Here is a 27,434-nt window from a genome sequence, read left to right on the forward strand (position 1 = left end):
CTGATATTGCTGTGTAACGATGCTGCCAGTGAAGACCATACTGAGAGGTTGTTAGGATGTCAGAGACCAATATATATATATACCATCTATATACCATCAATACTCGGGTTTCTATATATGCCACAGTTTTTGTATATCAGCTTTCTAGGGAAATTTTGTAGCTGTTCTCCTACAATAGCCAAAATTCCAATTGGGTTCGGTTTTGGGGCTCAAACGGAAAGAATTTAACCTTTGTATATACCTCATTCCGAAAGAAAAGTGCCAATCCGAATGAACATCTTGTAACCGCTCAAACGGAAAGTTGATTTTAAAAGATTAAAAATGTACAACAAAAAGTTGTACAGATTCTCCAATTCAAAGTATTCTTAAAAATAATAACTTTCCTCATCAGCTATTCATCCTATATTTATCGTGTGTGGTCAACATAGCACTGATATCGTAGTATCGCAATGAAACTTACATAATAGCATTTGCTTTAATGATCTAATGGAGAAAAAGGTTAAGTTGCAACGTGATGAATATACTACTCACACGACACGCCACAACAAGCCAACAAACCAAGTCATAAGAAACATTTGTAAATTGCTCAACTCTGCGGAAATGACTCCCTGACACTCACAGAAGGTGTTTTTTTTTAACATGATAATCACCACAAACAGAAGATCAATACCAGAGCTATTAGACTGGAGTAAAAAGAGCAGGGCAGCATTGAGGCATACGCTATCCAAAGTCCATCAATCCTCCCTTCATTATCATAGAATGCCAGTGTAATCCGTAATGTTTTGTGGGACCACAGGTGTCCCCCCCGTCTGTCCTCAGATTAGCATGGTAATCCCCAGGAAACCCTCCACCCACGCACCCCCCCCCAGCTCAACTCAGACACCGCCTGCATCACAAGAGTCCTGTTTATATTTGTGAAGCTGTTCGCCAGTGGAATACTTTACGTCGAACAAATGGTGCAAGGTTGATGTTTTGTATCTGTCGCCATAAAAGTCCACTCATTTGTCATCACTGATGATGAAGCTTTTATCAATCTGTAGATATATATATGGAAATATGTGGAAATATGGGGTAATAACTATAAAAGCAATCTTCACTCGTTAAAGGTACTGCAAAAAAGGTCAGTAAGGATCATTCATAATGCCGCCTACATACTAACTCCTTATTTCTAAAATCACAAATACTTCAACTTGCTGATATAGTTCATCTTCAAACAGCTAAAATAATGCATAAGGCTAAAAACTACCAATTAGCTAAAAATGTCATCCAATACTTCTCTACAAGAGAGGAGAATTATGATCTCAGGGAAGAAGTACATTTGAAACACTTATATGCTAGGGCTACGACAACTAGGACTAAAAACTGTATTATGGAAAGCAGGAAGTGAACAAATGTAACAGTTACAGATTGTAAAAGTACCATATGGAGGGGTAGGATTTAATAAGCTTTGCTTCTTTCTACTCCTTTTGGACATGTGGAACTGTGAACTGATTATGTGATGCATTCAATTGTAATCTGATGCATGTTCAAATGAAATAAAACCATTACCATTACCATATATATATATAGATATAGATATTTATATATATATATTCGGCGTGATGGATGCCTCAACGTGCCAATTGTTATTAAATTATGGTAGATTCAAGAAAAACTAAGAAGTGTTGCGTTTATAACTTTGTTATCTACATTGTGACGCCCAACCTACAATTAGAGCATTCAAATTTAAAGAAACAGTATGCAAAGTTCCTTGAGGTGCCCAGAGCTGATTCAACGACTTTTGCACAATATTGTCAGCTGTGAGTGGGCGTACTCAAATCGATTTTTTTTTTTGTGGAACCTTTTCCATGAAATAAAACAAAATAATACACACAAACGCACTTTTTAGTCATTGAACCAAATAGCAAGGACGTAATAGACAAATGTTCCCCTTGATAGAGGGGATACTTTCCAAGATGGGTAGTTTCCAAAGTACAGGAAACAACATGGAGCTCGATTTGGAGCAGCGGGGAGCTCTCCAAATAAAACAAGTGTTACTTGAGCGTAGAGGAAGTCTGATCAGATGGCCAGATGTTGAAGTTGCGAAAGTGTGCGGACCGTGAAGCACTCCATGGTTTTTTTGTTCCTGAAAATTGTTGCATCACTTTAATGATTGGCAATCAAAAAAAAAAAAAAGAAAGGTTGTATTATTACAAAATGAGTATGAAAATCAAGGCAAGAATGTGAACAGGAAATGACTCAGCCACAAAAAGGATATCTGGATCTATGAGCAGGTCTAATTGACTACCGCTGCTAAGTATAATCCTACAGATCCTTTAATCCTGGTCTTCAATTAATCACAGCATAGCAAAACATATGCAACCATGTCATAACGGGACAGTTTTATATAGCGGGGAATTTCTTCGGTGTTGCAGTACAGTACAATACTACAATACAAATACTTTGAATAAGAGTGACGCACACATTCAAAATTTTACCACCCTTAAAAGCTGCAATATTTGGACTCTGATACCTTGCCAAAGTTGAGTTGCAACAATAATCAAAGGATTCATTAGCATGTTTTTCTTTGACTTGGGTTTTTTCATTCTAAGAAAAAAACTAGCATCAACGAGGGACATTAAGAGAAGAAAGTGTGACGATTCCCAGAACGTTTTGTGAAATAGTACCAAGTACAAAACCCTTGACTTTTTGATACATTTATAATGGTCATGATTTCCAGTTGGTTTTGAAATCGAAACACATCAAAGCTAGACCGGTGTCCTTCAACAAATTGTTCAAGGTTCAATTGCTACAAATATGCAATAAACGCTTCTGTAATTTTCCCGATAATTTAAATAATAACAAAAAAAACGGGACACAGTTGTGGCATTTTACTGCTTGGTAAAACAGCAAGTCGAGTAAACTGTCATTATCTATTTACAGGAGAAAATCATTGACAGATTATATTGTGCTCTATGTTGTATTTGTACAGTTGGTACTTTTACTGGAATGTCATCATCCCCCAATCTTCACCTCATATACTGTATACCGTGTGACCGTTGTATTGTCTGAAGCTCGGATGGGGTCTGTATCAAACTGGCAAAGGTGCATTCAAATGCAATAGGACCTCCCATTCTGCACCGCAGATGTTAATTCCGGCAACACACTGACTGAGGTAGCGTTACAAAGCATTTCTTACAAGCAGGAAGAAATGCTGAATAAGGACGGCAGCCCTGTTGAATTTATCAATTCAAAAGTTATGTTTTGGGTCCGTATGTAGAATGTTTTGATATGATATATGCTGCATTTTGTACTGTATTGTATTGCTAAGGTCACAAAATATAAATACAGACAGAAACCACAAATCCCACCCTCATGCAGTCTGGACAAATCCACATTAGTTCCAAAAGGCCTTGTGATGACAGTAAATAAGTGAACACATCCTGCAGTTCCCTCCTTTCACATTTGTACACACACAAAACATTGGTGACAGAAATATAACAACAATATCAATGCTACACGATAAGATTAAAATGAAGACATAACACAGCACCAGATGGCAGAATGACATAAACATGTATTCCTAATCCAATCCAAACAGGTCACAGGAACACGGCCACCTTTAGGGGACAATTTGGCCCAAACTATCTGGCTTCACAGTGCAGCTGCCATCTTGGAGCCGAGACAGATCATCCTAATGATAAATGCACTTAAACACAAGGCTGAGGTTCTCCTGTACCCAAGCTGTAAAAACAAATACCGAGACAAACTCTCAAAAGTATCTTGTTGGACTTTCCAACACATGATCTAGTAGTACTGTAACGCGTGTCCTCACAGGAATTTAGTAGGTATTGGTACAAAAAGTATGTGCTGTAATTAGTAGAAGAGGGTTTTTAGGTGGTGTCTGGTATCTAAATCCCCTAATCCTGGATGATTCGTAAATGACTGAAAAGTACAGCATTTGTATGACTCAAGTTGCTGGAAAAGCTGCACGGTGGGGAAGTGGTTAGCGCGCTGACCTCGCAGCTAGGAGACTAGGGTTCAATTCCACCCCCGGCCATCTCTGTGTGGAGTTCTGTGTGGGTTTTCTCCGGGTACTCTGGTTTCCTCCCACATTCCAAAAACATGCTAGGTTAATTAGCGACTCCAAATTGTCCATAGGTATGAATGTGAGTGTGAATGGTTGTTTGTCTATATGTGCCCTGTGATTGGCTGGCCACCAGTGCAGGCGAGAGGCGTACTCTCATGAGGGTCGCAAGGGGTGCTGGAGCCTATCCCAGCTGTCTTCGGGCCAGAAGCGGGGTACACCCTGGACTGGTGGCCAGCCAATCACAGGTCACATATAGACAAACAACCATTCACACTCACATTCATACCTATGGACAATTTGGAGTCGCTAATTAACCTAGCATGTTTTTGGAATGTGGGAGGAAACCGGAGTACCCGGAGAAAACCCACGCATGCACGGGGAGAACATACAAACTCCACACAGAGATGGCCGAGGGTGGAATTGAACCCTAGTCTCCTAACTGTGAGGTCTGCGCACTAACCACTAGACCACCATGCAGTTATAATGGAATACAAATATGTTTAGTAACTGCATATTGCTGGTATATTTCAGTTTTTCCAAGAAATAATCTTTAAATACAAGAAAAACAAAAAAAATATCGCCTTGTTAACAGTATCGTGAGGCTAGTATCGTGATACGTATCGTATCGCCAGATTCTTGCCAATACACCCCCCTAGTTGTTACTGATAGTGTTTCTGTACAGTATTTATTTCAGTATCATACTTAGTCAGTGGATCCCCTCCTTCCTGCCACCCAAGCAGCAGAGCGAGAGGCAAACAACCTCCAACTGACCAGCGACGAACAATACAGACAGAGAGGCCCTGCACACAGCCAAGAGACCTCTTCTTACATAATCTGCTGACCCGCTGCCAGTCAGACAAGATGCCTTTGGGTTCCGCTCTGGGGACACATTATCGCCTCGCCCTGCTGCACTTCAGAGAGATCCCGACACTGGATGCAGGACACTTACCGAGCATTTCATTTCATGACTAATTGCTGTGGGTATCCCGCGGATTCAAACACTGCTCATACCCCAGCCGTACACAGAGCGGACATACTGTGGTTTGGGTCCGGTGCCAGGCTCTGTGTTGGGAGTCTAAGCCGAATAAAGAATGGCACTGTTCCGTTGGATTGCTGCATGGGTTTAGGCTGCTGTTCACCTTATGTCGCTCAGACAATATCCATTGTAGTGATTGGTAATGAACTCCTTGGGTGTCTTGGAAAAATATGCTTTTGGGCTTTACACATGATGATGATGTAATGCATGAATACAAAATGGATGGATGGGTGCTATGGTGCATAAAGGCCAGATCATCAAAAAAATTCCACATACTTGCCATAATATAAACAGCTAAAGGAAAAAGAGAAGGTATTTTAATGCTACTCTAATGTATTCATATGTAAAACATACGTAAAACAAAGAAACTAATGTAAAATATTGTTAATGACATGAAGAAAGATTAGCCACGTTTACATGAGTTTTTCTCTTTCCGAATGGAATCTTTCCGAATGACCTTTCCGAAAGCAATTGTATACATGGGAAGGAATATTCCAATCGCGTGTCTACATGCGCCGCTATAATCAACCAGAATAGTCAATGGGGCATGCCCAGTAAAACGTAAACACCAACATCCCGTGATACCGACTTCCTTGAGTTTTTCATTCCCTTGTTGGAATAACTCCGTATTGCCAGTTTTTCCTTCGTCCAGTCTTGAAATTTAATTTGAATCAAAAACAAACTTTCCTTAGCAGTCCAGTGCCGATTGCTCGCCTCCATTTTTAAAACTGAAGAACGTCTTGAGCTGCGTGTTACGTCATATTTCAGCATTCGCTGAAAGAACGCACCCGGGAACAGGAAAAGATAAAATTCAATCTTGCTAATATTTTATAATTAAGCTCGGCACATGTTTTCATGTGATCATTCTGTTCTGATTCTGGCGGTAATGCACACGAAAGCTGCTTGTCAACCGCCAATAAACAACAGAAGAAGAAAAACACGAGGAAGAAGAACGCAGTCTGACAACTTTCCGATTGAGCGGGTACAAGATACCTCAATCGGATTGGGGAAAGGAATATTCCACCCCTGTGAATCTGATTATATATTCATTCGGATTGGCACTTTTCTTTCGGAATGAGGTGTATACAAAGGTTCGATTCTTTCCGTTTGAGCAAATAAACCGAATGGAATTGGAATATTTGGGTCCATGTATACGTGGCTAGTGTTCAGACATTCAGTACATTGCCTTGTTGTCGTGTCACTGGAGCAGCCCTCAAACAAATCTTCTTAGATGTAATCTGGCCAGACTAACTATGGAGTGAGTGCACCTCCAACAACAGCTAAGCCCGTGTCCCATATGTCACTTCAACATAACAATTGTAAACATCTCCGCCTCAGAAACACACTGCACCAGTTAAAGGGCTGAGTGTTACATTCAAGGTCAAAATTTTTTGCGAAGCGCTTCGAGGTTGGCACTGCATTCCACTCACACGCCTCCTTCGCTTGTGGTTCTTTTGGCCCCGGGTTCCTCTTCCCCGTGTGACTCCTTCACATTGTTTCACATGCTCATCAGCAAGGCACTCAAGAGGCCAAACTACCACTTTGAAGCTTTGTTTGCATCATCTGATGTTGACTAAAATGATAGCGCTGACTCCGTCGACAAGGATTTGAAATAAAATGTACATGAAGAGGCCATTCATGCCACAGATACCATGACATCAGATGTACGCTCGTTAAACAGCCGTTTGGAGCCACAGAGACCCAATTAACCTTTCATTCACGTATGCGGTGCTTCAAAAACAAGAACCGGTAATTTGCGAGGATCATAGTCGCCAATAGAAATCATTCACCCTCTAAACAAGACGAACTGGATCATAGCCGAGGCTTATCTTAACATAGCATAGGCGGTCTCAATCAAAAAACGGGTAACTACAGAACTAACACATCTGCGGGAATTCAGTCGTCAGGAATGAAACAGTCTGACTTTTTAGAACAAAAACCGAGCTACCGCTGTACTTTACACCCTTGACCAGACGTAACATACCGTCCAAAGGTGACCACTTGAAGGTGACCACCGCTTAAATCCCAATGCCTCCCTTTCGTGTTACTGGGATTGGCTGATGATCAAACCTATTAGGAGTGACAGGATCAACAAGCCTCTTATGTTTACCTATAGATGGTAATGGTAATGGTAATGGTTTAATTTCATTTGAACATGCATCAGATTACAATTGAATGCATCACATAATCAGTTCACAGTTCCACATGTCCAAAAGGAGTAGGAAGAAGCAAAGCTTATTAAATCCTACCCCTCCATCTGGTACTTTTACAATCAGTAACTGTTACATTTGTTCACTTCCTGCTTTCATAATATAGTATAGTAACATAATAAGTTTTTTTAAGGTGATATGACCATCCAATGACATAATGGGTACCATGATACATTTGTTCACTTCCTGCTTTCATAATATAGTATAGTAACATAATAAGTTTTTTTAAGGTGATATGACCATCCAATGACATAATGGGTACCATGATACATTTGTTCACTTCCTGCTTTCATAATATAGTATAATAACATAATAAGTTTTTTTAAGGTGATATGAGCATCCAATGACATAATGGGTACCATAGTAAGTGTCAATATAGTGATATGTATAGCACATCATGACTGGTTCAAGACTCTTCATCCTTGTATTTAGCAAACATCAACTGCTTGTATTGTTTCTTGAATTCGCTGATCGTTGTGATCAATAAAAATCAATAAAGATAAAACATCCAATAAATAATATTCCTTGTTTTTGTATGAACAACTGTTGATTTAATCTAGCTGCGACTAATAATCACATGTCATTGGTGCAAAGTCTTGTCACTCTGGACTTAATACGTGAGTAAAAGAATGGTTCACTTAAATGTGAGATTCGTGGTGATAAGGAGGTGAGTGAGTAGGTCTTGTCATCACGTCGGCAATCAATGCAACAGTGCAAATGAGTTTGAGTTTAAAGGGCGGTAAGTAACGCTAAATCCCATAATTAGGGTGCTAAATTCTTCTAATGCTAGAGGGCTTCCATCCCATCAAGAGATGAGGCATCACGTTGGCAGAATGGAGTAGGAGTGGGAGTTGCGGAAAAAAGATACTGTCACCCACCAAACTAAATCATTCTCCAACCACTCACATTCGGGTCAAGTCAGATTAATCCTCCTGGCCCAAGTCGCCCACAAAGGGCTCATGAGGATGACAGCAATCCCACCCAAACAAACTCAACACTTCTACCGACCTGATCCTCTTATCGAACACCCAACTTTTTAACAGTATAAAAGCAAGCAAATTCCCTTACTGTGTATGTGACTAAACATTGCACCCACTTTTATGATCACACAAGTCATAACAAGTCGCTAGCTCGTGCCAAGTTCCTTTCTCGCTGAGCGGCACCAAATGTTTATGAGCGTACTCGAGCAGGCGACAATCACGTTTGACCTAGATTTGCAACCATTGCTCAAATTTCACCCGTCCATGCTTGTTCTTAAGTATGCCGACAACAGATATCACAAATATGACCCGCATTGGTGAGGATTCAGACCTCACTATGTCGGATAGCGCTTTGAAACTCATGAAGCGCTATCTTTTAAAACCTTCCCATACAGTTCCGCCTTTGTAAAAGATCATAGTACAGTACAGTACAGTATCAGTACAGATAGTAATGTCATATTCACTGAGATATTTTGACTGCCGCTGGAAGAGGTATTAATGTAGCAATAAGGCATCATAAAAAAGGCGCTGTTGATTCATAAAGAACAACAAAGTTGCATCCATGCTATGCCCAATATTCATTCATTCATTCATTTTCTACCGCTTTTTCCTCACGAGGGTCGCGGGGGTGCTGGAGTCTATCCCAGCTGTCTCCGGCAAGAGCCGGGGTACACCCTGGACTGGTCGCCAGCCAATCCCATGGCACATATAGACATGCAAACTCCACACAGAGATGCCCAACGGAGATTCCAAGACCAACATGTTAGCCACTCAACCACCATTCGACCCGAGGCTGAAATCAGAGAGTATTTATATATAAAAAAATTTAAAACGCGATTAATCTATTTCCAAAATAGTTGCCGATTAATCTGGTACTCAATTCATAGATTGTTGCAGTTCTAAGTTCAATATCTGGTTAGAATTGTTGATACCTTGTTTAATAACACCTGATTACAAGTACATAAGTTCAATTACTGCACTGTACTTTCAACTTTCAACACGATGTAATTTCAAGGTGGCAACACAAAATAAAAATGACCTCATAAAAGATGGATAATGCAACATTAAAGCCAAATATGTGTCATTTTGTTTAAGAAACAGGGTTAAGGTTTTAGGCGAAGGGTTATCATAGACGTGTTGATTTCATGTTTATTATTGCCGTTTCAGGGCTGAAATTAAAATATGCTGTATTCTATATTCAATAGTTTGGTTACCTCACCTTTTTTTAATAACATCTAATTGGGGGAACTGTGTTTTGAAGAATCTACGAGTGCACTACTTGGTTGCAACCAGCAGAGGTGCTGTTGAGTCAGTCTCAACTAGTGTGCAGTCAATTTAAAAATAGTTCTAAAATGCTATTTTTTTTATTGTTTATAGGTATGAATCTAAGTGTGAATGGTTGTATGTATGTCTACTCCGGCATAGGCTCCAGCAAACTAAGGGAATGGATGGATGTTTTAAAATAATTATTTTCCATATGGATGATGGAGGAACCATAAACATGTCTCATAATAAATTACATCTCTTGACAATGTCAACTAAAAGCATTTAAATTGTAATAAAATGGAATTCCTTAATGGTAGTATTTTTATTTTTACAGTATTTTTAGTATTACACCGGTGTACTTATTAAAGTATATTAACTTTTCTCCATTGTTTGTACTATATATAACACATACTTTGAGCACTTTGTAGTTGTCTTTGTACTTTGTTGCTTTGACGCAACTTCAGACATGATGGGAATTTGGGAAATACATAAATAATGTCAATTATTCGACATTTTTTAAGTTATTTTTAGGCACACTTGGTTAGTGTTTTCATCAAAGAGCCCTAGAAGCCACTTGGTGCTAATTTTCTGGTTTATAAAATGTGTTATTGTTCAGTAAGACAGACAGAATTCATTAAAGTGGAGTATTTTGGATGACTCCCATTACCAGGGTCTGGTAGCAACAAAGGGGACCAGGCGTGTGGGGAACTGTGCCGAGGGGTCCAGCCCATAACTCGAACAGCTGTCCCGTTCCAGGAGACACGGAGAAAAAGTATAAAGTTTATTTGAACTCACCAAAACAATAGCGAATCTTTCCTCCAGCTCTCCAGGGTCCGGCATGGGGAGTTTTAGGGGCATGTTGTGGCCCCTGAGATCCGTGTGTTGGTCCATGCTCCCTGCGTTCCCCATGTTGGACGGATCAGTTCAAGAACTAAGAAAAAAGATAAGTTAAAAAAAAATATCCGCGTGTCTTTTGGTTGTAAAGGTTCGATTCCTTCCTTTACTTCTTCAGCATATAGACCACATGTGTGAGTGAGGGGGGGTAATGGAGCGGACCGAGCCCCTGTTGAGGAGGCATTTTCACGGCAACAACAATACGGAGAAGGAGAGTGTTGCTGTTGAGGCGAGCTCGGAAAAAGTTCCTCTCTTCTCTTGCTGTTATCCAAATTTTGCCCAATTCCGGCTCCACTTCCAGTCGGTGGGGATGACGAGGAGCATGATTCAACGTTTTGCACTTTCCACGTCGCGGAGTAGTCCGAAGAGGAGGAGGAGGTGATGTGCGCCCATTAACTAATCCCTCCTCTGCTGCTGAGAGGGTCGTCAAAGGAGGAGGAGGAGGGAGGGGGGGTTCGAACTCGCACAGTCACACTGCGGCTGCACACATGTTCATCACGCCCTACAATGAGCCCTTTTCAAGGCCAAGCCTCCTTCTTTTTTTTTCCGTGGGGCGTATCTCCTCAAACGCCGTAGCCAAGGAGATTAACAGTTTGTTGTGTTGCATTGTGGTACTTTGAGTCCGCTAAAACAAGGAAAGCGTTTTTTTTAAACGTCACAATGGCGTCCCTTACGGTCTAAAGTTATCTTTTAACTTCAAATATCTCTTAAAAACAAAAACAACGTTTATATGCCGAAATACGTCATCGTAGCAACTTAACGGCTACAGTTTTTTTTAGCTAGTAGTAGTAGTAGTAGTAGAAATCTTCTTCCGGGTCACGTGTTTACGGACTTACTTGTGATAGGCAGAGTTCATGTAGCATTGTTTGTGGCGAATAAAAAATATATTAACAAATCTAGTAGTAGTCGAAATCTTCTTCCGGGTCACGTGTTTACGGACTTACTTGTGATAGGCAGAGTTCATGTAGCATTGTTTGTGGCGAATAAAAAATATATTAACAAATCAATCAACGCCCAATGGGGTCGTCAAAAAGTAGTAACACTCCCCTGGACAAATAGAAAGAACAATAATGTGTTTTTAAATCATATTGTGTTAGTTATGTTTTTCTTTTTCAAGTTTATTTAACAGGGAACTCAATGGGCTGTTAATACATATAAGTACATCACCACGCTAAACATTGCCATCTAGTGGTGGACCATATATCGCCTATAATGCAGACTGTACTTGTGAAGGCCTCTTGAAACTAAGTTCCCATAGTAGTTGTTGACAATTATACAATAAATATGTTAAATATTTGTAAAAAAAAAAAATAACAATTAAGGAAATATAAATTACTTTGTCAGTAACAATGTGTGGACAGCATACATTCAGCCACCCAAATGTTTTTCCCTTAAGGAAAAGCAAATAAATGTGCTACTAGCTGACAGTATTTACCTTTACTTTGTTTGATACCACCTTATGTATTGTGGTAGATGTTATCACTGCAACACGCGCAGCCTGCAGATCTGACGTGGCATCTGTAAGGCATTTCAAGAGAAATTTCTTCTGTACACAAAAGCTGCTCAACATCTGGAAAAATAAAGTACAAGCTAAAGTCGGCTGACGAGTGTCAAAATGAGGGTGCACTTGGACTTATTCATCACGAGATGCCTGCTACTCTCTGTAGTTGAGCAAATAAACGGAGACACTGCATGTGTAAACAACTTAAGTTTGCATTTAATGGTAATAGTTTACACTTGCACAATTCAACATGTCTGAAAGGTAGCAGGAAGAAGCAATTTTATTTCTTCTTCTTCTGTCTCTCAGCAGTTATTATAACCTGTGTTTAACGTTCATTCCAACAATCAGTGATATTTCCTCACATTTGTGACATCTGTTGACAAGGGCGGGGACGACACAAGCTCGCACACCCGAGGGTGACATCAGCACGCCACGCTAACTCTGGAGACGAGTGGTTCACAGAGGTTCTCCATCGTGCACACTGGTTCCATTCAGGCAGCTGGAGCGACTCTGCAGAGGAGTGCGTCACATGCGAGGAGTTAGTTGGCAGGACACGGCGAGGATGTGACTGACCTCATCCCATCGCTACGTGTTCCATGTTAACTTGATTTGCTGGGCCTGGAGAACACCCAACCTCCCAAGCCCCGATTGTATCCACCATGTTTTCTTAGTACTCTTTCTGGTTATTCTTGTCTGAAGGGGACCTATTATGCGTATTTTCAGCCCTTTGTTTTGAGTTGTGGATTCCTACACAATAACCCGCACAGAATGCTTTCTAGATCTTCAAGAATCTGAACCTATTCCTGCTCTTTCTGGTTATTCTTGTCTAAAGGGGACCTATTATCCGTATTTTCAGCCCTTTGTCTTGAGTTGTGGATTCCTACACGATAAGCCGCACAGAATGCTTTCTACATCTTCCAGAATCTGAACCTATTCCTGCTCTTTCTGGTTATTCTTGTCTGAAGGGGACCTATTATCCGTATTTTCAGCCCTTAAAATGTTTTGAGTTGTGGATTCCTACACGATAACCCGCACAGAATGCTTTCTAGATCTTCCAGAATCTGAACCTATTCCTGCTCTTTCTGGTTATTCTTGTCTGAAGGGGACCTATTATCTGTATTTTCAGCCCTTTGTTTTGAGTTGTGGATTCCTTCACGATAACCCGCACAGAATGCTTTCTAGATCTTCCAGAATCTGAACCTATTCCTGCTCTTTCTGGTTATTCTTGTCTGAAGGGGACCTATTATTCGTATTTTCAGCCCTTTGTTTTGAGTTGTGGATTCCTACACGATAACCCGCACAGAATGCTTTCTAGATCATCCAGAATATGAACCTATTCCTGCTCTTTCTGGTTATTCTTGTCTGAAGAGGACATATTATCCGTATTTTCAGCCCTTTGTTTTGAGTTGGGGATTCCTACACGATAACCCGCACAGAATGCTTTCTAGATCTTCCAGAATCTGAACCTATTCCTGCTGTATTTGCTTTAATTTCTTCTACCCACCGCCCGCCTCCCGCCATACCCAATCAATCACAATCAACTTGTACAGCTGCTACTCAGGCATGCCCTTATAAGGAAATGTGGCTCACTGTGATGTCATAGTGAGTCGGTGTTAGGAAAAACATCTTTCAGGGATCACTTCCAAATGTGAAAATCTCATTATATGAAACTTTGGCATCGTTTAACACAGGAATATAATATTCTAATTACATTTATAGGTTGGAAAAGTGGAAAAAGCACAACAAATCTGCTTTTGAGTGGTCACTGACAATCTGGAATGGGCGTGTAATCCTGAAAGACTGTTTCTAGTACAGTATGTTTCCCATGAATATTTATACTTTGCTTGGCATTGCCAACTGTAGAACAGGCCCCGTATAATGGCTAAATACTTGAAGGTGATGGGCTGAATGAGACATCTGTTACACACTGAATAATAATGAACAGTGTGCTGTCAGCAGAGCGTCACATGACATAAGTTATGGTGAATGAGCTGTGAAACAATAAGTCTCTGTTAACAAGGCCAAATACAGATGTGGAGATTTGCTGTATCATGACCCCACTGACAAAAACGATGTGTATTGGGATTAGTATTAACGGTTTATTCTTTCAAAATAAAACCCAACTCAATCACAACATGGATGAGGGTGACCCAACTGTACGCATCTAGTTAACATTAGTTTAAAAAATTTAAATTATTATTATTGTAATAAGGCTGTGTCTCAAATTTAATTTGGTGGTAAAAGCAAATGTTTAAACTGGTACAACCACCGATAAAAAAAAAAAAGATGGAAGACGAGAGGTTGAATTCCAGGAGGAAACGAGCAACTCTTTGGTGCAATTGTGGCCTCTAGTGGCTGTAACGTGTATTACAACCCTTCCCATTAAAAAAGGGATTTGAAGCATGACGTCATTTTACGCGAACGCTCCAGAAAGCAAAAACTCCACATTTTTTATAAAATTGAAGAGGAATCTAAATTATTGTATGTATACATTAGAGGAAATACAAAGTACCGTTTGTAATGGCAACCCCTTTCCTCTTTCACCCCCTAAAAAATAAAGCTTGGGAATTAAAATAAAAAATAAAACCCTTTACTTAAAAAAAACAAAAAACACACACTTTATTTTTTGTTTGTTTTTTGGTCCAGCAACATGACTGTACTTTGTCTTAATTCAGGTCAATCTGCTTTGAGTGCAACATCAGAAACACAGCTACATCATTCATACGCATATTTCTCTGCAATGCCCCCCCCCCTGCAAACATGGATGCAAATCAGTCAAATCATGAATTTAACACACACACAAAAACAAAACAAAAAAACACAACTAATGTGTGACAAGCGTGTTAATCATATTGTGAATTCACACTTGCTACAGTATGACAATATGATGTTAAAAAAAAAAAGGATCTTCAGTTCTGGTCCAATGTAGGCCCAATGTAGTATGATTAGCGTCTCTGCATGGACACAATGTAGTCATGTGAAATAAACAGGTTAAAAATCATACCCATTTGCAAAGCAAGGCCGTCGGAAATGTAAAAACTGCTGCTGCATGTTGTGAAAAGCCCAGCACCCATCCCAGCAGAAAGGAAAAAGAAAACCCCCCAAAAAATCCCAAACAATAATAAACACTTACAACATGGGAAGCAAAAATAAAAAATTTGTGGGGACGCACAAGAGAATGGACTCTTGCTTAAGAAAAGGCTCCTCCTGTCTGTTGCTGAAACACATCAATAGTGTCCTCGTCCTCCATTTCCAACTGCGGAAAACAAAACATATTGATCAGTCACTCAGTTGTACACCTTTTTTTGCTTAACATGCATCTTGTGAAAGCATGGCTTTTTGTGTGGGGGCAGGGGGGCTGCAGCCTGAGTGGTATGTGCCACTGCACACTTGATGATATGATGCCAGTCTGCCCTGTTGTGTGACCAGATAAGATACTCACCATGGTGTCATTCTGGCATCTTTGTTTACACATTTTGCCACGCGCACCACCAGCTACTATTTTTAAGCATTCTATTTATGAGACATGTATTTGATGACAAATTAACACACCGAGTGGAGATGTGCTTTGTAAATAAAAGTACCATTTAAATATTGGCAGTCACATAAAACGCAAACAGCACACCCCTCCTTTCATTTTGTCAAAGTAGCTTTCATAATTTTACTTTTGGTTTTATTTCACTCTATCATCACATCAAGATATTGTTATAGTGAGCCACGTATCGCCTATCATATCTTATTTTGTTGCAGGTGGTATACCGACTGTTACATATTGTTAGATACAGCGATACCTTGATTAAATGTTCGCCCCGGTTACCATGTTTTTTTGGTTAACATCACAAACTGCGTACTGCATTGTGGGCCGTGATCACCATTTTAGGTTGCTTATGTCAGAGTTGTAGAGAGATACATGAGGTAAAATGGATCGCACATAAGAGATCTTATATGTCATCTTTGTGTGCATGTGCAGATTGGCGACTTAAATTTGCACCCATCTTTGTATGCATGTGCACATCGGTGACTCAAAATTGCACACAGGTCTGACTGTGAGTGTGAATGGTTGTCTGTCTATACGTGCCCTGCGGGTGTACCCCTCATCTTGCTACTAGTCACCCTACCTGTGACCCTAATGAGAACAAAGCAGTACAGAAAATGGTTGGATGGGTGCCATTTGTCTCCTTGCGAGTCTACTTTCGTGACTTAAATGTCGTTAAAGGGGTGTGCCGGGCTGTGATGATTCACGGATGGAAGCATATACAGTAGATTCAAGAGCAACATGGCTTCCAATTGCATAATCTACATGTGAAATCGACCCTTAAAAGGTCTAACAAGCAAGTGTTGTGCATCACCAACCTGTGCAGGCGTGTCCAGCTCATTTATGGGCTGCCCATCAAACCGAAATCTTATCTGACGCATCGACAGCCCCTATAAAGAGACAGAATCAATAATTATAGAGTGACACTCCAAATGTAAAGTACACAATTGGACAATATATAGGAAAATGATATGCTTAGAAATGAGCCGACCTGTCGTTCACAGTATGCCTTCATGAGTTTGCTGAGTGCAGTGTGCCTTTTGATTTTGAACTGTACCACTGAGCCATCTTGACCTGCTACCTTCAGGTTAATGTGGTCGTTCTCCGTTTTCACTCCTTCCTGCACACAAAAAGTCACAACAGGAGTCAACTACAAACACTCAAAAAACGTCTTTATCAAAGTAATATGTATGCTGAAAGCACCAAAAGGACAATATTGCGACTATTTTAGCCTTATACGCTTATCATTGGACTACAGCCACAACCAATGGTTAGCATAGTATGCTAGCCCATGTCCAAACTGGCGCAGAAAGCCACAATGGCGCAAAAAAAAGAGCTACCCTGATATCGCTCAAAACTTCACCCGGACAAAAAAAATAAGTCAAACGATACCGTTACAGCATCCGCTTGACATACTGTCCTGTAAATAAATACGTAAAAGTTTGCATATTTCGTAAAGAAAATCGGTAAATTTGACAACCTTTGTTTTAGCCCCCCCTCTCAAATGCGCCATCCTAAACCTGCAAGCGGCGCTAGCTTAGCCGGATGACCATTTAGCTTGAGCCGTTTAGCAACCGGCAAAACGGGTGAGAGTCTATTTACTCCCGCGAAGAGAAAGTGCTCACCTTTGGCTTTTCGTCCGACATCCTGCTCTTTTTGTTAGCGGTAAAAAAAAATGTTTTAAATCAAAAAGGAGACAGACTGCTAACCGGCCGAGGGAAACTGGACCGTTTTTCGACTATTTCGTGTGGCGCAGGCGCGCGCACTGAAATTTAAACTGTAATTCGAGCAAAATCGTCACGTGGTCCACTCTGCTGGGCGGAACTCGGACACGGGAGCGCGCATGGTAATTTCCGCGTGACCGAGGTCCCTGTGCGCGTTCACAAGAGATTGATGAAACTGAAGCAGTCTGACTTCAGGCACGGAGAATGTGAGAAAATGATATTTGCTAGTCAAAGATCGTCTCTATGACAGGACCACTGTGTTGTTTTTAATAAGCTAATACAAAACAATAGTCAAAGATCCTCTATATCAGTGATTTTCAACCACTGTACCGCGGCACACTAGTGTACCTTGAGAAACCGTCAGGTGTGCCGTGAGGAATTATCCAATATCACTTTTTATAATTAACATTTATTAATCATAATTTGCAAATATTATATCAATAGCCATTATGTCAATAGCATACATGGACCCAAATATTCCAATTGCATTTGGTTTTGCTCAAACGGAAAGAATTGAACAGGGATGAAATATTCCTTTAACCCAGGGGTCTCAAACTCACGGCCCGCGGGCCAAATGCGGCCCGCAAGACATTTTGTAACATTTTTGGTTAGTGGTGTGCCACAAGATTTTTCAAATGTAAAAAAAACGTGTCGTGGCTCAAAAAAGGTTGAAAAACACAGCTCTATATCACTCGTAAGGAAAATAGCACCTTTTTTAGTATTCTTATGTAAAACATGACTACAAAAAACAAGTGGGATATGGGAGTTAAAAATGCAAATAACAGGACACACAAAAACCCTCCTAAAACACCTCCAGTGTTCTATTTACATAACTAACCTGCATATAAACCAAGCTACAGCGACATTGTTAATGTAGCGGCTAACACGAAGAACTATTTTTCTGGCATAGTGACACAACGCCTCTCGCTACTACTGAGAGGTAGCCCACTCCAACACAGTGTGACAGGACACCAATCTGTACTGACTAGGAAATAAGAACAAGAATATGAAAAATGCCAAATAAATAGGACTGCGTTGGGATATCATGGACTATGTGCACCATGTATCACAATCAATTGCGATGCAATATTATTGGAGCAATGTCCGCCTTACCATCAACGGTTAACGCTGCATGCCGCTCATTGCAGAGGAAACACTTGATTACTACTGCCATCTTAAGGCGCCATCTCTTGTGTGGAGTTTGCATGTTTTTCCAGTGCGTGTGTGTGTGGGTTTTCTCCAGGTGCTCCGGTTTCCTACCACATTCCAAAAATATGCAACCGGAGACTCTTAAATTGTCCATGGGTATGAATGTGAGTATGAATGGTTGTTTTGTGTGTATGTGCCCTGTCTGGAAACCAGTCCAGGGTGTACCTGCAGCTGTGCACACTGCGGTTCATAGCACTGGGTAATTACCTTGGTTATTTAATTAGATAAACGGTTGCTGATATAGTTACTCCTCAAACAGCTCAAATAATGCATAAGGCTAAAAATAACCAATTAGCTAAAAATGTCATCCAATACTTCTCTACAAGAGAGGAGAAATATGATCTCAGGGAAGAAGTACATTTGAAACACTTCTATGCTAGGACTACGTTAAAAAGCCATAGCATTTCAGTATGTGGAATCAAACTATGGAATGGATTGAGTAAGACCCTCAAACAATGCACAACGATGAGCCAATTCAAGAAACAATACAAGCAGTTGATGTTTGCTAAATACAAGGATGAAGAGTCTTGAACCAGTCATGATGTGCTATACATATCACTATATTGACACTTACTATGGTACCCATTATGTCATTGGATGCTCATATCACCTCGTACTTCGGTACGTGACAAAAAAAAACAAAACAAAAAAAAACCTTAAACTATATTAGGAAAGCAGGAAGTGAACAAATGTAACAGTTACTGATTGTAAAAGTACCAGATGGAGGGGTAGGATTTAATAAGCTTTGCTTCTTCCTACTCCTTTTGGACATGTGGAACTGTGAACTGATTATGTGATGCATTCAATTGTAATCTGGTACTTTTCCATCTGGTACCATCAGTAAAGTTACATTTGTTCACTTCCTGCTTTCCTAATATAGTTTAAGTTTTTTTTTTTTTAATCACGTACCGAAGTTTTAATAACACATCTCTACTTTTTGTGTGTGGTACATCAAACTTAAACTTAACCTGCACCTAATTCCGGTACTTCTTGTTGAGCATTCCTGTGCAACGTTCCGCTGATGTTATCACTGTTTAATGTAATCCTTCTGCATCGTTCTTGTGAGTTGCGGCCGCCACGGGACGACAAGCACTCTATCTAGCCTCTCTGGTCCACATTTTAGCTTGATGTAGATTTTGCAGTTGGCACTCCCAGGTTGGACACAGTAAGACAGTCATTTTAGACTTAGAGATCCTGAAGGTTACGAGCAAAAAAAAAGTGGTAGACTTAAAAAAAAAGTGTCACTGGCCTTCAGCAGGATCCAAGTGGCTGTCCGTTAAGACACGGGACAATCTTCAGGCCAAATCCAAGTTGTTACGGGTGTTGACTGCAGTCCAGTCAAGACAGCATCTGTGACAGAAGGGTCAAAGTAAGTATCCTGATGAGGAAAAAAAAGGAATCTTGACGATACTGTCATAAGGTGATCCCACCTGTTTCCCACACAACATAAGTGGAGATGATACCATCATGATCATGAGTCCTTTTTTCCATCAGTGGAACAATGGAGGGCGTGAAACTGCAGCTGGCAGCTGGCTATGTGGAGATGTTACAGGGGGGTATCCCACATGATTGAACGCCCTCACATCCGTGTGGTAATGAGTGGCTTTTTCAAAAGAACAACACAGCAGTCGACATTTTGAGTTTTTTTCTAAAACCGACTCACTGTGACTTCCTTATATGGGCATGCCTGCATACAAGCTGTAGGTCTGGAATAAATTAAAACAGACACAGTGCAGTTTCTGGAAGATCTTGAAAGCTTTCTGTGCAGGTTATTGAGTGTCACTGCTCTCTAGGAGTCCAGAACTTAGAACAAAAGGTCCAAAAATTAGCATTCAACAGTGCAAAATTTTTAATTCTTGCATTTTTTACACTGGTCTTTAAACAGTTTTAATCAAGAGTGCAAGTGATTTTCAAAAATGCAAAATTTTAATGACATTTATTTGTTTTTAAGGTTTTTTTTAAGGCAAAAACACTCATCCAAAATCCTCTTTGCATCAGAAGCGTTGTTTTTAAGAACCTAAGAACCGCAAAATATTAGTAAAAAAAATCCTGCAAATGCTCATCAAAGGTCTTCTGTGAAAAAAAGTCAGCGTAACAAACCACTGAAGTAATACCTCATTGATGCACAATAAAAAGCACATCACATTTCTGGATGGTTTAATTTTTTTTTTTTTTTTACACAAGCAATAACAAAATGTTCAAATGTTTACATTTTTAACATTATGAACCATCTTACAGCGAGTTGTGGTACAATTCAATAATTCAGCAATAGCAATGTGACACTGACATACAGTAAATGTGCTTAGTAAAAACATTGTGTGAAAATACTGTACTGTCATTCTATGTGCATGGAATGCTTATTATCAAATTAGATATATACTCCAATGATTTTGACCAATGGGTGAATATAAAAACACTGTAGTGGAGAGTTAACAGTACAAAAAAAATCAGTAGCCACTTAAATAAGACCTTTTGGTAAACATAAATTCAAAGAATGACACAATCACAGTTTAGCATACATGTATAAGGAAATGTGCTTGATATTCATGTTATTGGTGTCAATTTTGAGGAAAGTTGTCAACCAATCATAGCCAAGAATATACTGTGGTTTCAAACAGTGGCCTCTGCTCGAATATACACCGTGTCTCTCTGCTACCATCTGGCCACTTTTGAGGAATTATTTTTTATCATCCATGCGTGAGTAGGGAGGATCCTTATTAAGACCTAAAAGTAGAAATAAAAAAACTGTCACCTTCATTCAAGCTGTTTTTTTTTTTTAGTTAGTAGCAAGTTCACACCAGCAGATGGCGGTATAGGGTTGTTTTGTGTCTGTGCTCTCTTGACGCTAATCCAATCTTTCATTCATTCATTTTTTCATTCATTTTTTTTACCGCTTATCCTGGATTTGGGCAAGAGGCGGGGTACACCCTGGACTGGTGGCCAGCCAATCACAAGGCACATATAGACAAACAACCATTCACACTCACATTCATACCTATGGACAATTTGGAGTCGCTAATTAACCTAGCATGTTTTTGGAATGTGGGAGGAAACCGGAGTACCCGGAGAAAACCCACGCATGCACGGGGAGAACATGCAAACTCCATACAAAGATGGCCAAGGGTGGGGAAAGACAAAATAAGAAGCCAAAAAGTTACCACTTCCACACAAAATAGGAGAACTCATTCATTCATTCATTCATTCATTCATTTTCTACCGCTTATCCTCACAGGGGTGCTGGAGCCTATCCCAGCTGTCTTCAGGCGAGAGGCGGGGTACACCCTGGACTGGTGGCCAGCCAATCACAGTGCACATATAGACAAACAACCATTCACACTCACATTCATACCTATGGACAATTTGGAGTCACCAATTAACCTAGCATGTTTTTGGAATGTGGGAGGAAAAACCCACGCATGCACGGGGAGAACATGCAAACTCCACACAGAGATGGCCGAGTCTCCGAGCTGTGAAGCCTGCACGCTAACCACTTGTCCGCCGTGTAGCACGGTTAGTCCAATGTAATGTTTTTAAAATTCTAAAAATAATATAAAAATATGAAAAACGTAGCCTCACCATATTTCTGCCTTATTTTATCATGTCTCAGTTGCATTTCCACTCTCCTGTACGGGCAAAATATAGTGTTAAAAAAACGTTGCACTGATGTAAGCCTTTTAAAATCAGAATCATCTTTTCAAAAAATCAAACAAAGTAAAAGTGACAGTACTATTTTTACCTTTCTTTCTGACGAGAGTTCCTTTCTCTGGTTTGGTGCTGTTCTCTTACATCATCATCATTTCTAAAAGATAACAAAAAAAAAGTTGCTTTTGTGTGAAGACTAAAAAAAGATTTTTAAAAAAGCGCAAGGAAATGCCAGTCAAATTGCAGTAGGATTTTGCAGACGCCCGTATCAGCCTCGAAGAAGAATTACGCTATTGTGTGCTTTGCAACCCCCACACCCCCCCCCCAAGCAGATTTCAATGTCATGTGACTCGCGGCTCCACTGCTCACCTGGTTCTCTGACGCCTGCAGCAGCACAAGCAGCACACAAACAAGGGGATGAGGACGACGCCAGCCAAAACTGCCAGCGTGATGATCAAAATCTGGAAGTTTACTAGAAGTCAAACAGGCACATCGAAGAAAGCAGTGAGTCCCTTGTTGAGCAGAGTCTTGCTGGGTCAAATACAAATAGCCCATTACAAATGTGAGGACGCCATTTAAAGAAGCTACATCCACCCAGCTGCATGGTCCAAAAGACGTTATTCCTCCATGTGTGCCCCAGTCATTATCACACAGATGACAGTCTTAAGTCCACCACAACATCTCCACATTTCCAGCTGCCGTTTGACACCCATGCACAACCTGACGCTTCTTTGTTCCATTGAAGGAAAAAAAAAACACCCTAAATTATGGCGCCCCCCTCTACTGCAAAACAGGTCAGGTAATCGTAGAATTAGAAGTACTGACAAGGTTACCATCAAGGTTATTTGACATTTTTTGTTCCATAACTCTCAGGGTCTTTGAAGTATACAGTGACTGTCCAACCTCAGCAGCATCGTTCAAATCGGGGAAAAAAAATTAGTAGTGTGAATATCTGAGAGGAAATTTCATTAAAACCACATTTTGGCTATATTTTGTCTGTAGTCTTAAACATTTGATTGGTTGATTAACAGCCTATTTCACTTTAATGCATTAAATTGCTTTCTCAAAATGTCATTGTATGGTCATATCACATTGTACTTCGGTATGTAACAAAAATAAAAAAATAATTTAAAAAAACTATATTAGGAAAGCAGGAAGTGAACAAATGTAACAGTTACCGATTGTAAAAGTACCAGATGGAGGGGTAGGATTTAATAAGCTTTGCTTCTTCCTACTCCTTTTGGACATGTGGAACTGGGACTGATTATGTGATGCATTCAATTGTAATCGGATACATGTTCAAATGAAATAAAACCATTACCATTACCAAATGTTTTTGTCTCATTCCCATTTCTTTATGAGGTGTTTGACTTGGGGACAGCTGAGACTCAGTTACAACCTTTTTATTCTATATGAAGTTAATATTTTCATATAGAAAACCACTGTACAAACATGATGAAATAACACTGCTATAGTCACAAACGATCTGATCAATGTGCATGAAAGGATTAATCACGTTTTGCCTTTTTGTGGCTATAAAGAACATAACAAGCAAACATACCAAAAAGCACATTCTTTCATGTATAAAGAGATTCTACATTATTGTACTCACTCCAACAAAACCCCCATCGTGCTTCCTTGAGCGGACACACACTACTTGGAGGCAGGATGCTCTTCACTGGGTAGTCCAGACACTGCTTGGTTGGCATACACCACAAACACTGCAACAACACATTCAAGCAGCCATTTATCCTCAATTACACGACATACCAATAGTATACTGGGAGACCTACAGTGACATTCTGCAGACATTCCCCACAGCTGGTGTTGGACTTGGAGGCACAAGATGCGACAACTGAAAACATGAAGCGGCACAGGTTGTAAACAGTAAAGCATTTACATGAATGTATCGGGGTTTTTTTTAGTGATATGATGATACTAAGCAGCAATAATGTAATTGCCATGTCTTACGATCAAAACACTTAATTGCCACCAGTGGGCACAATTCCATGCAGTGTGGGGATTGCTATGATGTGCTGTAATGTAATGTAATGTAATAGGTTAACTGATAGTTGGTGTGTAACTTATATTTAACATCTTTAATATCACCATTTCAAAAGGGAAATTGAACAAGCAAGACATTTTATTGCCTTCTCTCAAACGTAAAAAAAAGCTATGTGAATTTAAAATGGGCAGCACGGCGGTCTGGTGGTTAGTGCGCAGACCTCACAGCTAGGAGACCAGGGTTCGGTCCCCGCCCTCGGCCATCTCTGTGTGGAGTTTGCATGTTCTCCCCGTGCATGCGTGGGTTTTCTCCGGGTACTCCGGTTTCCTCCCACATTCCAAAAACATGCTAGGTTAATTGGCCACTCCAAATTGTCCATAGGTATGAATGCGAGTGTGAATGGTTGTTTGTCTATATGTGCCCTGTGATTGGCTGGCGACCAGTCCAGGGTGTACCCCGCCTCTCGCCCATAGACAGCTGGGATAGGCTCCAGCACCCCCCGCGACCCTCGTGAGGAAAAAAGCGGTAGAAAATGAATGAATGAATGAATTTGAAATGTTTTGTTGAGTAGTTTCAAAGTGGGTCACGTGATTAAAGGCAGTCATGGGATTGAAAAATTATGCAACTCAAATCTCACTTTTTTGAAAAAGCTGTGAAGAAACATTAAAGTGTTGAAGGCGACATTCTTTGCTTAGCGAATCCCACTTTGGTTGTATATTATTAAACGGAACTCATGACAACATTTTATATGGAATGACTGCTTTTCTAGTTACAGCTAAAATTGAGCAAATTCATCGTTCGGGAAGCTAACGGGCGAGGAGCAGAGATTTAGTTTAGCATAATTTTTAGCATGTCATGTGACACATAAAAATAAATAAAAAAAAAAAACATTCGAGGTATCTTAAAAACTTACTCGGAGCAGCAGAAGGCGTCGGCAGTTGCGCCTCAGTGGCAACCAGGCCGTAGAAAAGTAAAATCAAGACAGTGTAGGAGACAAACATTGTGAAGAAGGAGGGAGGGAAAGAATAATGAACCAGTCAACTGTTGCTGCTGCTTCAAGCAGGAGGGCGGGGATGACGTCACAAAATCTCGACGTGACGTCATCAAAGAGCTGCTTTAACCCACTCGGCTACGTTAGGAACGTTTAGCCTTCAGTACAAAAGTCATATATTTTTCATTTTGTGCGGCAAAACACGTACATTTATGGGTCCTTTGATGCTGGGAGTCTACCTAATGCCTGTATAAAAACGCAAAAATTAAATGAAGTCTCCATGTGCCTGAATAAAAATAAACAACCGCATGATAACTCCTAATTATATTAACATTTTTTATTAAGCTTTCTATTGTTGTTGTCTTTGTATCGTTTTGAGTTTTTCGTCGTTACGAATAGAATCTTTCTGAAAACAATGGTATACATGGAAAGTGTCAATCTCGTGTTTACATGCGACGCTACAATCAAACGGAAGTCAATGGAGCATGCGCAGTAAAACGTAAACATCAACATCACGTGATACCGACTATTCCGTATGGAGTTTTTCGTCCGTCCAGTCTTGAAATGATGCATCATGGCCACAAATACATTTTATAATCCCTGCACATGAATAATTAAGAAACACACACACACATCAGCTTTTGAAATACAATAATTTATTAAAGCATCTGTAAATTTTGATATAAAACATTTTCTGATTTTTTTCTTTCTTTCCTTGAAAACAATCAGAAATCTGAAGATACAGTCAGTCATCGTCAATGGCAATCAACAGTCTGGTGTGGCCGCCGGCAGCTGACCAGATCTATGCGAGTACGTTAATTGAAGCCAGTGATGCCAAGTGAAGTGAATACTAAGCTCAATATGTTGGTATAATTATCATAAATGACATGTAAGCTTGGTTGGGCTTGGAGGTTAACTAAACACACTTGCTTAACTACAAGGCACACAACAGAGTAGCTTAAAAAGATGTCCTATTTCTTGTGAATTATGTGCACAAATCATTCAAAACTGCAGCAAATTGAATTTTTCAGTCCATCGGTACTGCAAATAAATAAAAACTTCACACTCAACATGCCCTAAAAGACAAATTTATACACTCAATAATACACACAGGGAAGCTACCTTTGTTATTTTCCAAAACAATGATGCTTATTTTTAAATTAGTGCGCAGTGGTTATTGATTGACAGCATCACTTTGTAACACTAAAGCATCCGTCAGCTGCACTTCCTTTATGGATACTAACTCACATGTTACAATCATCTTTAAAGGCCACATCTGCACAGTAAATCAAACTATTAGTCCAAAATAGCTCAATAAGGCAAGCTTTTTTTTACAGTTAGATACACCTTAAACCTGAGGAAATCTCTTATTCGGGACACATTCATTAAAGGGCGATGTCCAGTTCGATGAAAAGGGGAAAGGATTTGAGGAAATGGTAACATTTTTTGACCTGCGATTTGGTTTAAAACACGAGCTGTCTTGTCTTTGCTTTAAAAAGAAATAAAATGAAATGCAAATAATGTGAAAATGGACCAGTGTTGATATGGTGCTATTAAGTCCGCCGGGAGAAACACATTGCTAAGAGTAGTGAATAAAATCCATGTGTTTGTTCTCTTCTCTCAATCACCTTATCCAGCTGCTTCCATAACTGGACACCGACTTAACACTGCATCGCTTCTTCACGATCATGTTGATGTAGGCTTTCATAATCTTGGTGATCTCTCCAACCTGCAAAGGCAAGGAAGACTTCATTGTTTTGACAAAGGTGAGTAAAAAAGCTGCACTAAAATAACGCTAATTTTAGCCACTTTGGTAAAAAAAAAGGAGGCATTTAATGGTGTTTATTTATGCAACTGGACCAGGCAAATATATGAGAAGCTGCTGTAAATTGAATTGAATTAGAGCTGCTCTGTGTGTTATTTACACCGCTGCAAACTACAAGCACAATAATAAACATTGTCAAATAAATACAATAGAACTGCAACATTGTTATATTTGTAAGGGGAGAGTGAGATGTCATACCATTAATAAAGCTGGTGTGTGCTCTATAATTATAGGTTACACGCGGGGGCATGATACTGGGCCTGATACCAGAACAACCATGTGATGATCTTATTATCACATACTATTTAATCATGAGCTTATTATCACGTACTATTTAATCAAAAGACCATTTTGTTTCCAGAATATTTTCAGTTTATTACATGTACAGTAAACCTCGGATATATCGGATTCAATTGTTCCCACTGGTTTTGTCCGATATAAGCGAAATCCGTTATATGCGTATACCGGAAAATGTCCGTTTTACGCATATATCGGATTTATATCCGGTATATGCGTAAATCGGATTTTATCCGTTATAAAAAGGCAC

At 39.9% G+C, this 27,434-nt stretch overlaps 4 protein-coding genes across 16 annotated transcripts in view; all 4 read right to left on the reverse strand.

Moving 5' to 3' along the window:
* fmnl2a (formin-like 2a) overlaps positions 1 to 10,617 on the reverse strand; it is a 52,585-nt gene extending 41,968 nt beyond the window's left edge. For all 13 annotated transcript variants that reach the window (XM_058081437.1, XM_058081438.1, XM_058081436.1 and 10 more), the window contains exon 1: positions 10,357 to 10,617. In XM_058081437.1, coding sequence (XP_057937420.1) covers positions 10,357 to 10,470 — 114 coding nt within the window. In that variant the 5' untranslated portion in view covers positions 10,471 to 10,617. The remainder of the gene's footprint in view (positions 1 to 10,356) is intronic.
* Positions 10,618 to 14,291: 3,674 nt separating this feature from the next.
* sumo3b (small ubiquitin like modifier 3b) lies at positions 14,292 to 17,283 on the reverse strand. Its single transcript, XM_058081704.1, has 4 exons — positions 17,117 to 17,283; positions 16,483 to 16,611; positions 16,310 to 16,381; positions 14,292 to 15,212 (listed from the first exon to the last, which is right to left on the reverse strand). Exons 1-4 carry the CDS (start codon positions 17,135 to 17,137, stop codon positions 15,147 to 15,149), a joined length of 288 nt encoding a protein of 95 aa, XP_057937687.1. The 5' UTR covers positions 17,138 to 17,283; the 3' UTR covers positions 14,292 to 15,146.
* A 3,271-nt stretch (positions 17,284 to 20,554) lies between these two features.
* On the reverse strand, positions 20,555 to 25,253 carry pttg1ipb (PTTG1 interacting protein b). Its single transcript, XM_058082227.1, has 7 exons — positions 24,985 to 25,253; positions 23,860 to 23,921; positions 23,679 to 23,787; positions 22,436 to 22,538; positions 22,161 to 22,223; positions 22,001 to 22,047; positions 20,555 to 21,148 (listed from the first exon to the last, which is right to left on the reverse strand). Exons 1-7 carry the CDS (start codon positions 25,070 to 25,072, stop codon positions 21,102 to 21,104), a joined length of 519 nt encoding a protein of 172 aa, XP_057938210.1. The 5' UTR covers positions 25,073 to 25,253; the 3' UTR covers positions 20,555 to 21,101.
* Positions 25,254 to 25,692: 439 nt separating this feature from the next.
* Positions 25,693 to 27,434, reverse strand: part of myo10l3 (myosin X, like 3) — a 74,683-nt gene continuing 72,941 nt past the window's right edge. The window contains exon 41 of the mRNA XM_058081747.1: positions 25,693 to 26,791. Coding sequence (XP_057937730.1) covers positions 26,687 to 26,791 — 105 coding nt within the window. The 3' untranslated portion in view covers positions 25,693 to 26,686. The remainder of the gene's footprint in view (positions 26,792 to 27,434) is intronic.

The sequence above is a fragment of the Doryrhamphus excisus genome, chromosome 9 (assembly GCF_030265055.1).
Source record: "Doryrhamphus excisus isolate RoL2022-K1 chromosome 9, RoL_Dexc_1.0, whole genome shotgun sequence".
In the NCBI taxonomy this organism is placed as follows: Eukaryota; Metazoa; Chordata; class Actinopteri; order Syngnathiformes; family Syngnathidae; genus Doryrhamphus; species Doryrhamphus excisus.